Raw genomic sequence first — 13,568 nt, forward strand, 5'->3', positions numbered from 1 at the left:
ACCTAGTGATGGGTAAAACCAAGGCTCCCATTCTGGTTTGTCTGGCATTAAATTTGAGGCACTTAACTTCTGCATCCTACCGTCACAATTGTTTGTCTCAAATAACATCACCATTCATAGAGCAGATGACAGGCACCCTATTCCTCTCCCACTTTGCTAGGGTCAAAAGCTGTCTTTACAGAATCCAGTTCTTCCTCATCTCATGGAGGAGTCTTTGGGGAGTTGGTGATTATAAGTCTTGCTTTTCCAACTTTCCAGATCTTTAGCTTTAAAGTCTCACTCTGGAGCCCTGCTCCATCCCATCAATTTGAGGAAAGCTATTTTCACATCCTTGTTCCTTAGACTGTAGATGACGGGATTGAGGAAGGCTGTGACAATGTTATAGAAAAGGGCCATTTTTTTGCCACTGTTGGATAAAGATCCAGAGCCAGGGCTCATATACATGATGATGCATGGAATAGCAAACATGGTGACCACAGTTATGTGGGAGGCACAGGTAGAGAAAGCCTTGATCCTGCCCTGGGCTGAACGGATCTTCATGATGGTGGCAAAAATGTTGGCATAGACGATGACAACCAGGGAGAGTGGGACCACAATGACATTGAAGCCTGTGATGAAGTCCACCAAGTCATTGAGGGATGTGTCTGCACAGGCCAGCTTCAGAACAGCTGGAACCTCACAGAAGTAGTGATCAATTTCATTAGGACCACAGTAGGGAAGGTACATAGCAAAGAAGGTGTAGCACAAGCCACCCACCACACCATAGGCTGCACAGATACCCACCAAGAGTAGACACATCCCACGGCTCATGATGACCTTGTATCTGAGAGGGTGGCAGATGGCCACATACCTGTCCACAGACATGATGGAGAAAAGCCAGGACTCGGTAACCCCAAAGAGGAGGAAGATGTACATCTGGGCCACACATCTAGCAAAAGAGATGGTCCTCTTCTTGCTGAGAATATGCACGAGCATCTGGGGCACTGTAGTGGTGGTGTAGCACACATCCAGCGTGGAGAGGACACTGATGAAAAAATACATGGGTGTGTGGAGACGCGCGTCCTGGTGAATGAGTGTGATGAGGAGACTGTTGCTCACAAGGATCAGCAGGTAAAAAACTAAAAAGAAGGTGAAGAGCAGAGGATTGGTCCTGGGGTTGGGGGTGAAGCCCAGTAGAATGAACTCTGTCACGGTGGACTCGTTGAGTCCCTGCATTGTGATCTTCCTGTTTGAGAGTTTTTAGGATGTGTAATTGAGTGTCTATGTCAAGAGTATGTAAGGAATTTGCACACCCATTGTTTCATTCACATTTTCTGACAGTATCAGAAAGCTTTGGATTGGAAGGTGGAAACACCAAAAATAATTCCCAATTGTAGTTTGAATGATGTTGGGATGAGATTCAGGATTTAGTTGAGGGTCATACTGATGTAAATGGTATGTCCAGCCAGTTCAGGTTAGCAGCGTAGTCTATGTTTCATTCTGGCCTGTAGGAATCTGCTTTTCCTTTTCATGACTCAACCTTGTTTTCTTTCTGCTGTTGACTCCATTTTCCTATTTTTCTCTTGGGGCTACAGAAGTTGCTAAGCCCTATGTGTATGAAGATTAGAATCAGGGTTGGGACCATTAAATTCATTATTTGGATTAAAGAGTTTTTTAAATCCCTGTTAGGATGAGGTTTAAGGACATTGGGCATTAAATTCAATACTAAGTTCAATAAAAGTCAGACTTAATATTTCATGTTTAGTTTTCTAAACCAAGAATTGACTGAGCTTCAATGGTACTCATTATGTCAGTCATTCAACAATTTTTATCAACATGTTCACTATCACATTGTCTTATCAAACATGAAGGTTGTTTTTCTTAAATGTTGGGGCAGGATATTTTATAGTCAAGAGAAGATCTTGGATAAATTGAGTTTGGCTCTATGAACAATTTTTGGAATTACCAATATAAGAACAATCCAAGTGCATAGATCCAAAAATGGTGCAATCTTAATAATGTATGAATTGCCCACTTAATTTTCTTTTGTCATGCTTTCTTAATTAGAAACACTACAAGGACTTTCTTTGTCTTTCACACTGTCAGTATGGTGCCAAAAATTGGTTTTGCTGTGTTAGAGACAACAAACACAGGGAGATTTAAACATTTTTTTCTGTGGTTGTGTCATCTATCTTTCAATATTCATTGTCTTTCTGCTTTATGACTCAAAAAATTTGCTTTGTTCCTAACATACTCAAGATTCTAGGGATTGTAGGAAACTATGCAGGAAAAAACCTATGAACTAGTTTTATGAAAGGGCAATTTTGAGTAAGAGCTAATGATGTGTGACTGGGTAGAATATCTTAGGGTACCTGTTTTTGACTAGGATCCCCTTTGATACCCTGGTTTCATAGATTCCTTTCAACTTTCTGTTTTCTGAACTGTCACAGAGACATTTAATACTGCATCTCCATAAACTATCTTGGTTTTATAAAGAGAATATCTGGCATAACCCAAAAGCCAACACTGTACTTTATACTGAAACCATACAGCTGAGGTCATTTAATGAGGACTTGCAGGCCAAATATAACCTTAGACATGTTTTGTTTGGGTTGTTTCATTTTTAAAAGGAGAGCTTAACCACTGAGTCACAGCCCCCAACTCTTTTTATTTTGTGACAAAGTCTCGCTAAATTGCTTAGGATCTCACTAACGTGACTAGGCTGTCCTCGAACTTGTGATTCTCCCAGCCTCAGTCTGCTATATGTGCCACTGTGCTTGGCTTAACTGCCAATATTTTACTTAAATGTAAAAAACTAGATTATCTATAGGGAAGATAGGTGGAGTAGAAGAAGGCTATCAACAGGGAGAGAGGAGGGATGGGAAAGGGAAGCAATGCTGAATGAATCAAACAAAAATCACACTGTGTGCATGTATAAATATACCACTGGGAATTTCACCTTTATATATATATATATATATATATATATATATATATATATATATATATATATATATGTAGAAGGTACCAATTAAAAATAAATAAACCAGCAAAAGTAAAGATCAGTAGAGTAGAGGAGGGAGAATAAGGGGAAGGAGAGAGTGGAGGGAACAGAGACTGAAAATGGAGTAAATCAAACTCCATACAAAATGAACCACCTATTATGTATAACGCTAATGCTCTAAACAGACAAAAAAAAGAAGCAAACACCAAACTAGATCTTCAGGATCATAAATTTGGCCATATGGGTCTGGGTTTCTGTTATTGGCAATGGTCAGGACATATGCGATTCCCCTTTTGCATGGAACATGATCTCCTCCTCTCCCAGTGTGAAATTTTCCTTATCATTCATTAATGCCTTTCATAGATTAGCTTTATACCTTTATGTTGACGTTTGGGCCCTTGTACATTTGAATTTATGGTCTTTGTTCTAACGATGTACTAAAATTGTGTGCTGTTCTATCCACTGTTATATAATATTATTCAGAAAGATTTTAGCCAAATAAAGGGTAGTTATGAGAGAAGAAAATCAGAAATGGAGAGAGACAGCAGGCCTGGAGAAGGCTCCGAGAAGAATGGAACAGAGGGTCCTCCAGCTCTCCACCACCCAGCTGCCCTGGGGAATCAGCCTGTGCAGCTTAACACGAAAGCATTTGTTAGTTAACGTAAGTGTGTTTTGGATAGGAGATACCCAGGAGGAAACGGACCAAGAGCGAAAGCCCAGATGCACATATAGAAGATGGATTGGGAAACAGACTGGAAACCCAAGTTATGATGCCTCATCCCAGGGTCAGAGGGAAAGATGTCACTACTTGAAAAGACCGATGAGCTCAGATCCTGGCTTCCTGAGGCTGCTAGACCCCTGGGGCTGGAAAACTAAGGAGAAATGAGGCTTAGCTTGGGCTGCTGTGAGATTGAACAGTGTGGTGAGACAGAGAGAGCCCTGGGTTTGGAGTCAGGAAGACCAGGGCCCCAGGAGCAGCTTTACCATACTTGCTGTGTGTCCCATGCAAGTTACTTCTCCTCTCTGAGCCTTAGCAGCCTCATCTGTACATGAATGCCATGAGTGTTTGGGAGGTTAGGGTACAATAAAGAGTCCTGGGCTTATGCCAATGAATAAAGTAGATGCTGGATAAATGCCAGAAACACATAGGGGACCTGCTGGTGTCTGATAAGGCAGCACAGGAGGTGGGACATGAAATGCAGCACTACCTCTTTGCCTTCTAAATCACCATGAGAGTGCAGCAAATGTGCAGCTGAAAAGGGGAGAAAGCAGACCGGCCTGGGATGGAGTGGGGTGGGGCGGGGTGGGCAGAGAAAGGCCCAGGCCTGCTCTGAGCTCTGCCTCTCCCTCCATCTGTGCCCAAGGACATATGTGCAGGCTCCCCCATAAGAAGCCCCCAGCTGCAGGACGTACTGTAGAGGAGCCCAGGACCAGGATGAGACTGTCTGCTCCTCCCAGTTTACTGCCTTCCTCCCCCAGCCTGCCACCCATCTAGGGCAGGAAGCGTCTTTACCATTATTGATAATAAAGGAGGTCAGCCTTCTGAATGTGCATGAATGGCCTTTGCATTTGGGCCCAATCAACTGCCAAGGTCATTGTACCCATTAAGTCCTGGTAAAAGTTGAGCCTTTGTTCTTTCTGTATCTCTAGTTTGCTGTGTGACTTTGGGAAAGTCACCCAGCTTCTGTGGCCCTCAAGATCTCATCTGTGAAACGAGGTGGTGGATAATCTGCCACGGTGCCTGGAGGACACACGTTCAACACTTTCTATTTATGCCTAGATCTGGGGCCAGGAGATGGGGGTGTAGAGACAGAACATAGGGCCACCAGGGCCCACGGTCCCACCTCTCCCTGGGTGCCTCGTAGGAACTGTCCTCAGCCTGAGGACTCTCGAAGCTGAAGCAGGCAGGGAGTGTAAGGGGATGCTCTCTTCAGACCACTCCCTGAGAACGGAACTGAAAATACATGTGGAGTGGGTGGACTTTAGCTGTGAGACCCAAGTCTTACAATTTCACATTCATGCATTTTCAAACTTTTTAAAGTCCTGGAATTTTTTTTTTTTTTTTTTGTCAAAACCAAGTTCTACAGAAGCTTGGAAACCACTCCATCCACCCTCACCTGGAAACACATGATCCCCAGTGGTTCCTCTTACTAGTTAAGGTTCCTTGAACCTCAATTTGATAACTGCTAGTACAATCCTCTCATTTTACCAAAGTCCAGAGGGGGGAAGTCACTGGGCTGAGTCTGCACAGCAAGAGGGTGCCTGAATAGGGGGCTACCAAGTATCTTTTCCCCCAACCCAGGTCCCTGCAGCACCAAATCTGCTCTCAGAGATAAGCCAGGACATGGGACTTAGAGACAAGGAATGTGATGCACAAACCACATCAGCTCTGAGATATGGGGGTCCTTAAAGAAGAGCTATGATGATGAAAGGACACCCAGTTCTTACCTCCAGCAGGTGCCCGCAGGCTGGGGGCAGAGGAAGCAGAGAGGGTGCGTGTGGCAAGTCCTTGTTCCCCAGGACTTCTTGCCTTTTGATGAATTGGTGTGTTCATCCAGAGCAGACCCTGGGATCTGGTTTTTATTATCACTTTCTTTGGCTGGCCTGCCAAATGCTTTGGGGTCAATTGCTTGGCCTCTCTGAGCCTCCAGTTCTGTCACAGCTAGGTTTGATGATGACCCATTGACAATGAGAAGACAGAAGCAGACTGTGTGGTTGTGATGTCCTAGCAGAGGGCAAGTCTCTAGCTCCCTGGCTGACTAGGGCCGGGGGGACTACCCTTGGTTACTTGCCAGAATGTAATGGAAATCAGAAAAAAATGGCTTTTATCACTGTGGACCCTTGTATTTATCTCCTTTTGTCACATCTCCTCTCCTGCAGCGTCCACAAGAAGATGAAAGACTCTGGACAGCTGGTTCGACTTTCCCCCTTTGCCACTTTCTGGTCATGACTCTGAGTGGTGATTGTTCCCTGTCTTTAGAAAGCGGAGGTTGAATGAAATAGTGTTTCTAAAGATACACGTTTCCTCTCCCTTTCCCTTTCCCCAGCCCCTTCCCCTCTCACGCACACACATGCCCGCCTCCCTCAGTGCCACACAGACCTTCAGAGCTAAGAACCGTCCAGAGAACAGAAGAAACTAGAAAGCCAGAAAAAGCAGCAAGAATGATGGGGAAAGATGGCAAGTCCCCAGGAGGAGGAGAGGGAGACACACAAGAAGAACAGGAGGCAGAGAGAACCAGGAAGGGCCCAGAGGGAAGAGAGAGAAGTGAGGCTGGAGCTCGAGGAACAGTCACGGGAAGAGAAGGGTCGGGGCTTAGGAGGGAGAGGATGGTGGGACCACATGTGTTCCTCCATTAGTGTTAGAAGAGGGACAGAGGACAAAAGGAGAGAGGCACAGAGACATGGAGACCTGATGGATGACTGTCAGAGGGACCAAAAAGGTCAAGGAAACAAAAGGACAGACAGGAGAGAGGAGCCAGGGAAGAGCGTTTGAGACTGAGCAAGCAGGGTGTGAGGACGCTGAGACACACCGGTCAGCGGGCTGCAAGGCAGAGAGAGAAGAGCGGAGGAGGGAGGAAGAGTGAGCCCTGGAGAGGAGCCCAACAGCAGGCGGATGGGGTGACTGTGGACAAGGGGGCATGGGGACAGAGTGGTGGAGGCCAAGGGACGCAGGTGGTGGAGGAAGATGGACAGAGAACCTGGCTCCTGTGGGAGACCCACACGGAGAGAGGCCTTGGGAATCAGAGGGGTGAGGGGAAGAGAAGGCATCAGGGGGGGGGCTGCGGCTGGAGGCCAACCCTCCAAGGACCGGGAGAGTCCAAGAGTGAGAAACAGAGAAGTCAAGAGACAAAGAACGACAGAGAGAGTGAGCTCCAGGTGCAGGCAGAGAACTTCAGAGCTGGATGAGGGAGAGAGGGGACAGCAATTTTGCAGACAGAGATGCACAGAGATAGCAAAGAGAAACCAAGGCAGAGAGATGGAGAGAGATGGAAATCAATAAACAGAAAGAGACAGAGAGGTAACAACAGGCCCAGAGAAAGAGAAGAGTAGATAGACTCAGGAAGAAGAAGGAGGCAGAGATAGGCAGCCACACATGCACTCAGGTAGACATGGGAAGGGATAGAGGCAGAGAGACAGATGGCTGGTTGACAGGAACTGCAAATCAACTCGGCTCCTACCTGTTGCTCCTGGCCAGCAAGACCGGAGCTAGGGCATCTGACAGCTCCCCTGTAGGACTGGAGACCCTGCTGTCCTGAGCTAACAGACCTGCAGGGAAGCATATATGGGCAGGGGCCCCTCAGACTCAGAGGCCCCTGCTGAGAGGCTCCTGGTCCCAGGGCTCTAGCTAGACAGTTCCCGCAGCCACCTCTGGCTCAGGGAGGAAGCACTGGGCTCCTCTGGGGCTTTGCTCCCCAAGGATGTTTAGGCCATGCCTCTCCTGGAGCCCACATTGAGCTTGGGAGGGGAGAGGAAGTTGGGGCAGGGGTGCAGATGCTGGGGGTTCAGACAGGGCCCCAGGGCATGTCTTTTCTCAGTGACTCCTACTTCCTGAGGTCTCTGGGAGGTCTGGGGTGATGAAGACCATGCAATTGTCCTCTCTCCCTGCCAGGCCGTGTCCCCAAGGCTGTTTCATCCATGAATCACTGCAGGCAAAGTGTCTAGGGTCCTTGAGCTTTCTTGGTCTACAGACATGTTAGAGACTTTAAAGTGAAGATTATAGCCTCAAAATACGGATCATGCAGGATAAAAATTAGTAAATGTTTAAATGACATTAAGTATAACCTCTTATCAGTTAGTCAAATCTGTATGTCATTGAACTCTCACAAAGTTATATAGAAAATGTTATATTAATTGTATTTAAGTGGAACATGGTTACATTTTTAAATGGATCTCATAAAGTATGGTGTCCATGCAAATCTTAAGCTGTCCAGTGGGCTCTGGGGTCTTAGCCCTTTGAGGATGTGTTCTGGAATTTCAGGTCACCTGGTGAAGAACTTTCCCCTTCCATGTGGAAAGAACAGAAAGAGAGAAGGGACCAAGATTTTGGCACATAAGATTCAAGACAGCAGAAAGAATTTGCATCTTGTAATTCCCAGAATGAGACAGCTGGGAAGACACTGGGGCTCCTGCTTTTGATGCCTTTGGTTAAAGGGGAGGGAGAACCCCAGGACTGCTTGGAGAGCAAAAGAAACTTCAGGCTCCTTTCTTTCTAAGCATGAGAAATTTACCGATTCACAGAGGCCTATCCCCCCACTGCCCCCCGCAACACATACACACACCAGACCAGAGTGACACTGGAACATGGTTCAATGTGTCACTCCAGGAGCCAGGCTGCTGCTTGAGCAGGCATCTGGGGCCATATGCAGGCACTGAGGAGCTGCTGATTTGAGCTGAGTCAAGGAGCCTTGGCTCTGGGACAGGAGAGATGCTTAGGCTGGTTTGCCTATCTCCTGGGTGGCAGGGAGGTAGGAAGCCAGGGATGGGAGCCTGTGAACCTCGCTGCTCCTGTTCTCCCTCTTCTACTTATTTAGTCACCTCTGTGGTCATGTCGATGGCTGGACACTCTTCTCAGTGACCGTGTCTTTCTTCTGTTCACTCTTTCCTGATCCAGCATGGAACCTACTGCAACACTGATCAGGCCATGGAGGCCTCTCCTCCACAGGAGTTCACCTCAGGATTTGGTGGTACATGCAGCTGTATCTGATTTAGTCTTCCTCTGAGACCCTCGGGGAGGGCTTTGCTAGCCCCACAGGAAGTTCCCACTCCAGAGGTCTCCTAACACCTCAGGAGGGCTGTTTCTTTTCCATCATTTTCTCCATCCATCCTGGAACCCTCTTTTCCTGAATGCTCAACCCCAAACACTCAGGGACTCTAGGTCTATGCTTCATCTCCCTTCTCAAGAATCAGGGCCTAAATTCAGCAACCAGACTCTGTAAGCCAGAAGTGCCCACATGGCTGCTATATCTGTCTTTCTAATCTACAGCCCTGACTTTGCTCCTGCCCTGCTCAGGAACCTTCAATGGTTTCCATCTGTGCAATTCCATCTCAGCTCCAATCTGACAATGAGAGCCCTTTCTGAATGGATTCCTGTCTAGCTGTTCAGACTCCAGCCCCTCTGCTGTTGTTTAACTCACACCTTGCACTCTGCACAGCCAGAACCCAACTGTAGATGCCCCACCTCATGCTGTCCCCTCAGCTTAGGCTGCCCTAGCACACTTCCTAGAAAACCCACACATGCCTCCAAATCCAGCTGCAGTGCTCCCTCCGCTCTGGAGCCTTCCCTCGCACACTTGGTGAGTTTCCTCCAGGCCCTCTGCGCTCATGCCCTGCTGTGTTCCTCTCTGACATGCCATATCACGAGAGCTCCGCTTTCATGGGAGCCCTCCAGGATTGCTTATCATGTTCCTCTCTGTGCTGTGGTTTCACTGACCGGCTGTCTACAGAGTCTTAGAGATGCCAGTGTGATGTGTCAGACACGGCTGGCCCCTGCAGACCAGAGATGAACAAGACTTGGTCTGTCTACGATGGTTTGAGATCTGGTTAGGGAGATGAGGTTGGATGCAGGGGGGTTAAAGGTCTGGGGAAGGGCATACACACGTTTCCTTAGTGTCAAAAAGAATGGTCCCATTGACTCTTTTTCTCTGAGGGATTTGGAAAGAGGTCACAAAAGAGGCAGTATTTAAACTGAGTCTTGAAAGATGAATAGGAATTTGATGGAGAGGATAGAGAAGGTACAGGGAACGTAGAATGAGAAAAAAACAGGAAGGAAAGAATAAGGCACAAATTCCCTCCTTCAGACCACCTAGGGGCAGTGATAGTGTCGTTACCTCAGTGTTGCTAGTGTCTAGAACAGGGTTTGACATACAGAAGACAGTGATCAATAAGTGGAGTGAATAAATTAAGAAATGGTGCATCTGAAGGACAGAAGGAAATGTGGTGTGAACAGAGCGTGAGAGAAATTATCCATGGGGCATGGTGTCCTAGGGAAGATAGAACCCGAAGAGACCAGGTTCGGCTAGTTTAGGGACTCCCAGCTAGATCTCTAGTCCCTAAAAGCTCCCTGGAGCCCTGGCTGTTGGCTTGGGTCCACAGCTCATTCCTGACCTTGCAACTTTCTCCCCAAGGGCTGCACCCTTCTTCCAAGTCCTGTAAAGGTGGCAAGAATAATTCCCTAGCTGAAGACAGAGATAAATGGTTTGACAAAGGATTTTTTCTTTCTGATGAAATAATTTACTCTTGTTTTCGGCTGCCTCAACTCCTTTCTGGATGATGACAGAGTGTGCAAAAAACAAAGTTAGGGAACACTTTATAAAAGTATAAAAATTAAATTAAATCTAGTGTGTAAGTAATAAAAGATCTTATTCTTCATTTAAAAGGATAAAATGACTCAAATCAGTGTTGTCCTGGAAAACCAAGGAGAAATAGTTTCTGTCCATAGACAAGATGGAAACAACATCAATTCAATATCTACAGTGTGTCCTTAAAATGTATTTTCTCAATAAACTCTCACAATCCTGAATAGAAGTTGCTATTCTTGTTTTATAGATGAGAAAACTGAAAATTGATGAACCATAAACCTTGCTAGTCATTCTGGAAAATATCAACCTCTAGGAGAGGAGAAAAAGGGGTCAAAGGATGGCAGTAACAGGTTGTTGGCGAAGCACATAGTTCAGAGAAATGAACACAGTTGAATGTTTTTTTTAAAAGTCTGCTTGCAGGCTCTGGGACAAGTCATTTTTAGCTCTCTGTGCCTGCCTCATTTATAAAATCAAGATAATTTAGCCTATAAGACAATATTATTATGAGAATGAGATAATGAATGTAGAGGAAAATGAATGTGTGTTTCCTTTAAGAAATCTCATCAAGGGCTGTGGTTTTAGCTCAGCTTTAGAGTACTTGCCTAGCATGTGTGAGGCACTGGGTTCAATTCTCAGCACCACATATAAATAAATAAATAAAGGTCCGTCGAAAACTAAAAAAATATTTAAAAGAAAAAGAAATCTCATCAAATATTGTGGTTTTACCCAGATTTAGTACTCTCCCCTTACCCACAGGAGATATGTTCCAACTCCTGCAGTGGATTTCTGAAATGGCAGATAGTACTGAATCCTATACATACTAACAAGTGGGTAGCATATACAGTGTGGATACACTGGACAAAAGGATGATTTGCATCCTGTAGGAACCAGAAAAGGACAGCAGCATATTTCATCTTGAGATGATGCTTTGACTGCAGCCTCTTGGGAGACATCTTGAGCCAGAGATCCATCTCAGTTGTGCCAGGGATCCTGACTCATAGGACTGTAAGATAATAAATTTTTGTTGTTTTAAACCACCAAACCTCAGTGCAATTTTTAAAGCAGCATTAGAATTCTTCTTATATCTCTTGGCATATTCATTTGCATTTTCTTCATTTGTTGTCCATTCAGTCCTACTGAACTGACCGTTCTAAGCACTGTGATTGGTTTTCGGGGAATTCCGTGTTGAACAAGGCAGATGCTAGAAATTTAGTGGCCAGAGATAAAAAACATTACACAAATAATTCAAAAGGAAAGAAATGCACACTGTGAAATTCCATTCACCCAGAGATAAAGCCAAATATATTTTGTATTAATACTGTACTATAGTAAAGAGTTCACTTCTCTTTTTAAAAGTAGATTTACTGAGAATAAGTCCATCAAATGCTTTGCTAGTATTTCTTTGCTCTAAAAATGGATAGATCCAATAGATGAAAAAAGTGACAAGGCTAAGGAATAAGAATTATCAGGCTGACTTATGGAACAACTATGCTGCATATTTCAAAGAAATGAAACAGGAGCTTGAAAATGTTTAATATGAACAGGAAACTGTAAAAAAAGTCATAAAAGACTTGAGAAAGAGGCAAAGAGAATTTTGGGAGGGAATAAGTGGAACTTAGAAAATCAAGGGTTAAATTTAACAGGAGCAGATTAAAGACAGTTGAGAAATTTAGCGAACTGTAGTTTGGTTTAAAAATAAATCGTCCAGAAAGTAGCACACAGAAAGTTAGAAATGGAAAATATGAGTTAGGATACACAGTGAATAAAATGAGATTGTCCAATGTGCATCTAATGAGAGTTCCTGAAAGAATGAGAGAGAAACCACACCTGAAAAAAAAATAATGATAGAGAGTTTTCCAGATCTAAAGAAAGACAACTATCCAGTTCCAAAAAGCCCCCAAAATTTCAAGTGGAATGAATAAAAAAGAAATCCACAGATGGATGCTGCATAGAGAAACTTCAGAATATTATAATGAAAGACCAAAGTAGCCAAAGCAAAGGGAAAATGAACAACAGATGACAGCCAACTTTCTTTTCAACCACAACAATGGAAATATGCTGAAAGAAAACTGCAGACAAGGAACTTTGTACTCAGTGAAATATCATTAAAGAATGAAGTTGAAATAAAGACATTCGCAGAGTAACTAAAATTATGAAAATCTGTCAACAGCAAGACCTCAGTTATGGAAATTTTGCAGAAGGACTTCAGTCAGAAGGGACATGAAGACAGATGGACAGTCTGAGATGCAAGGACGAATGACCAAGAAGGCACAAATATCTGAGTAAACCCAAGCAAACCTTGTCTCTGTCTACCAGGAAGGTGATGTCTTAGGGGTTACATGATATAGATTAAAAATTAAAACATAATAACATTTGTATCAGAAGTGGGATGAATAGAAAAATATCCTAAATGAAATTAAAATTATACTAAGATGTCATCTCACTCCAGTTGGAATGGCAATTGTCAAGGATGTGAATAATAATAAATGCTGGGGAGAAAGGTACACTTACATTGTTGGTGAAATTGCAAATTAGTACAACCACTTTGGAAAGCAGTATGGAGATTCCTTAAAAAATTAGGAATGGAACCACCATATGACCCAGATACCCTACTCCTTGGTATTCATACAGAAGAACTAAAATCAGCGTACTGTAGCAATACAGCCACTATAATATTTATAGCAGCACAATTTACAATTGCCAAGTTATGGAATGAACCCAATGCCTGTCCATAGGTGGATGGACAAAGAAAATGTGGTATATACACACAAATGGAGTTTTACTCAGTCATAAAGAAGAATAAAACAATGACATTTGCTGGTAAATAGATGGAAATAGAAAAAATAATGCTAAGTCGAAGAAGCCAGACTCAGAAAATCAAGGGTCAAATGTTTTCTTTCATATGTGGAAGCCAGAGCTTAACAAGGGAAAGAAGAGAGTGGGGGAGGGGATTGGCTATCATAAAGACATAGGGAGGATCTGAGGAATGGAAGTACAGGAGAGGGAGGGAGGAGGTTGGGAAAGGGAAAGGAATATGGACTGAATCTCACAGAATCATTTTATACACATATATAAGTGCACCAAAGGGAATTTCACCTTTATATCCATGTAGAAAGTATCAATCAAAAATAAATAAATAAAAGAGTGAAAGGAAGATCAGCAGAGTAGAGGTGGGAGAGAAAGGGAGGAGAAAGGCTGATTGAAATCAAATTCCTTGTATGTATACCTATGTCAGAAGGAACCCAAATACTATGTGTAATTATAATGCACTAATAAAAAATCATAAG

The 13,568-nt window shown here is 44.1% G+C and overlaps 1 protein-coding gene across 1 annotated transcript; it reads right to left on the reverse strand.

Annotated features, from left to right (window-relative positions):
* Positions 1-276: 276 nt before the first annotated feature.
* On the reverse strand, positions 277-1,215 carry LOC124964067 (olfactory receptor 2G3-like). Its single transcript, XM_047523991.1, has one exon. It carries the CDS (start codon positions 1,213-1,215, stop codon positions 277-279), a length of 939 nt encoding a protein of 312 aa, XP_047379947.1.
* Positions 1,216-13,568: the final 12,353 nt, after the last annotated feature.

The sequence above is a fragment of the Sciurus carolinensis genome, chromosome 1, assembly GCF_902686445.1.
Source record: "Sciurus carolinensis chromosome 1, mSciCar1.2, whole genome shotgun sequence".
Classification (NCBI taxonomy): domain Eukaryota; kingdom Metazoa; phylum Chordata; class Mammalia; order Rodentia; family Sciuridae; genus Sciurus; species Sciurus carolinensis.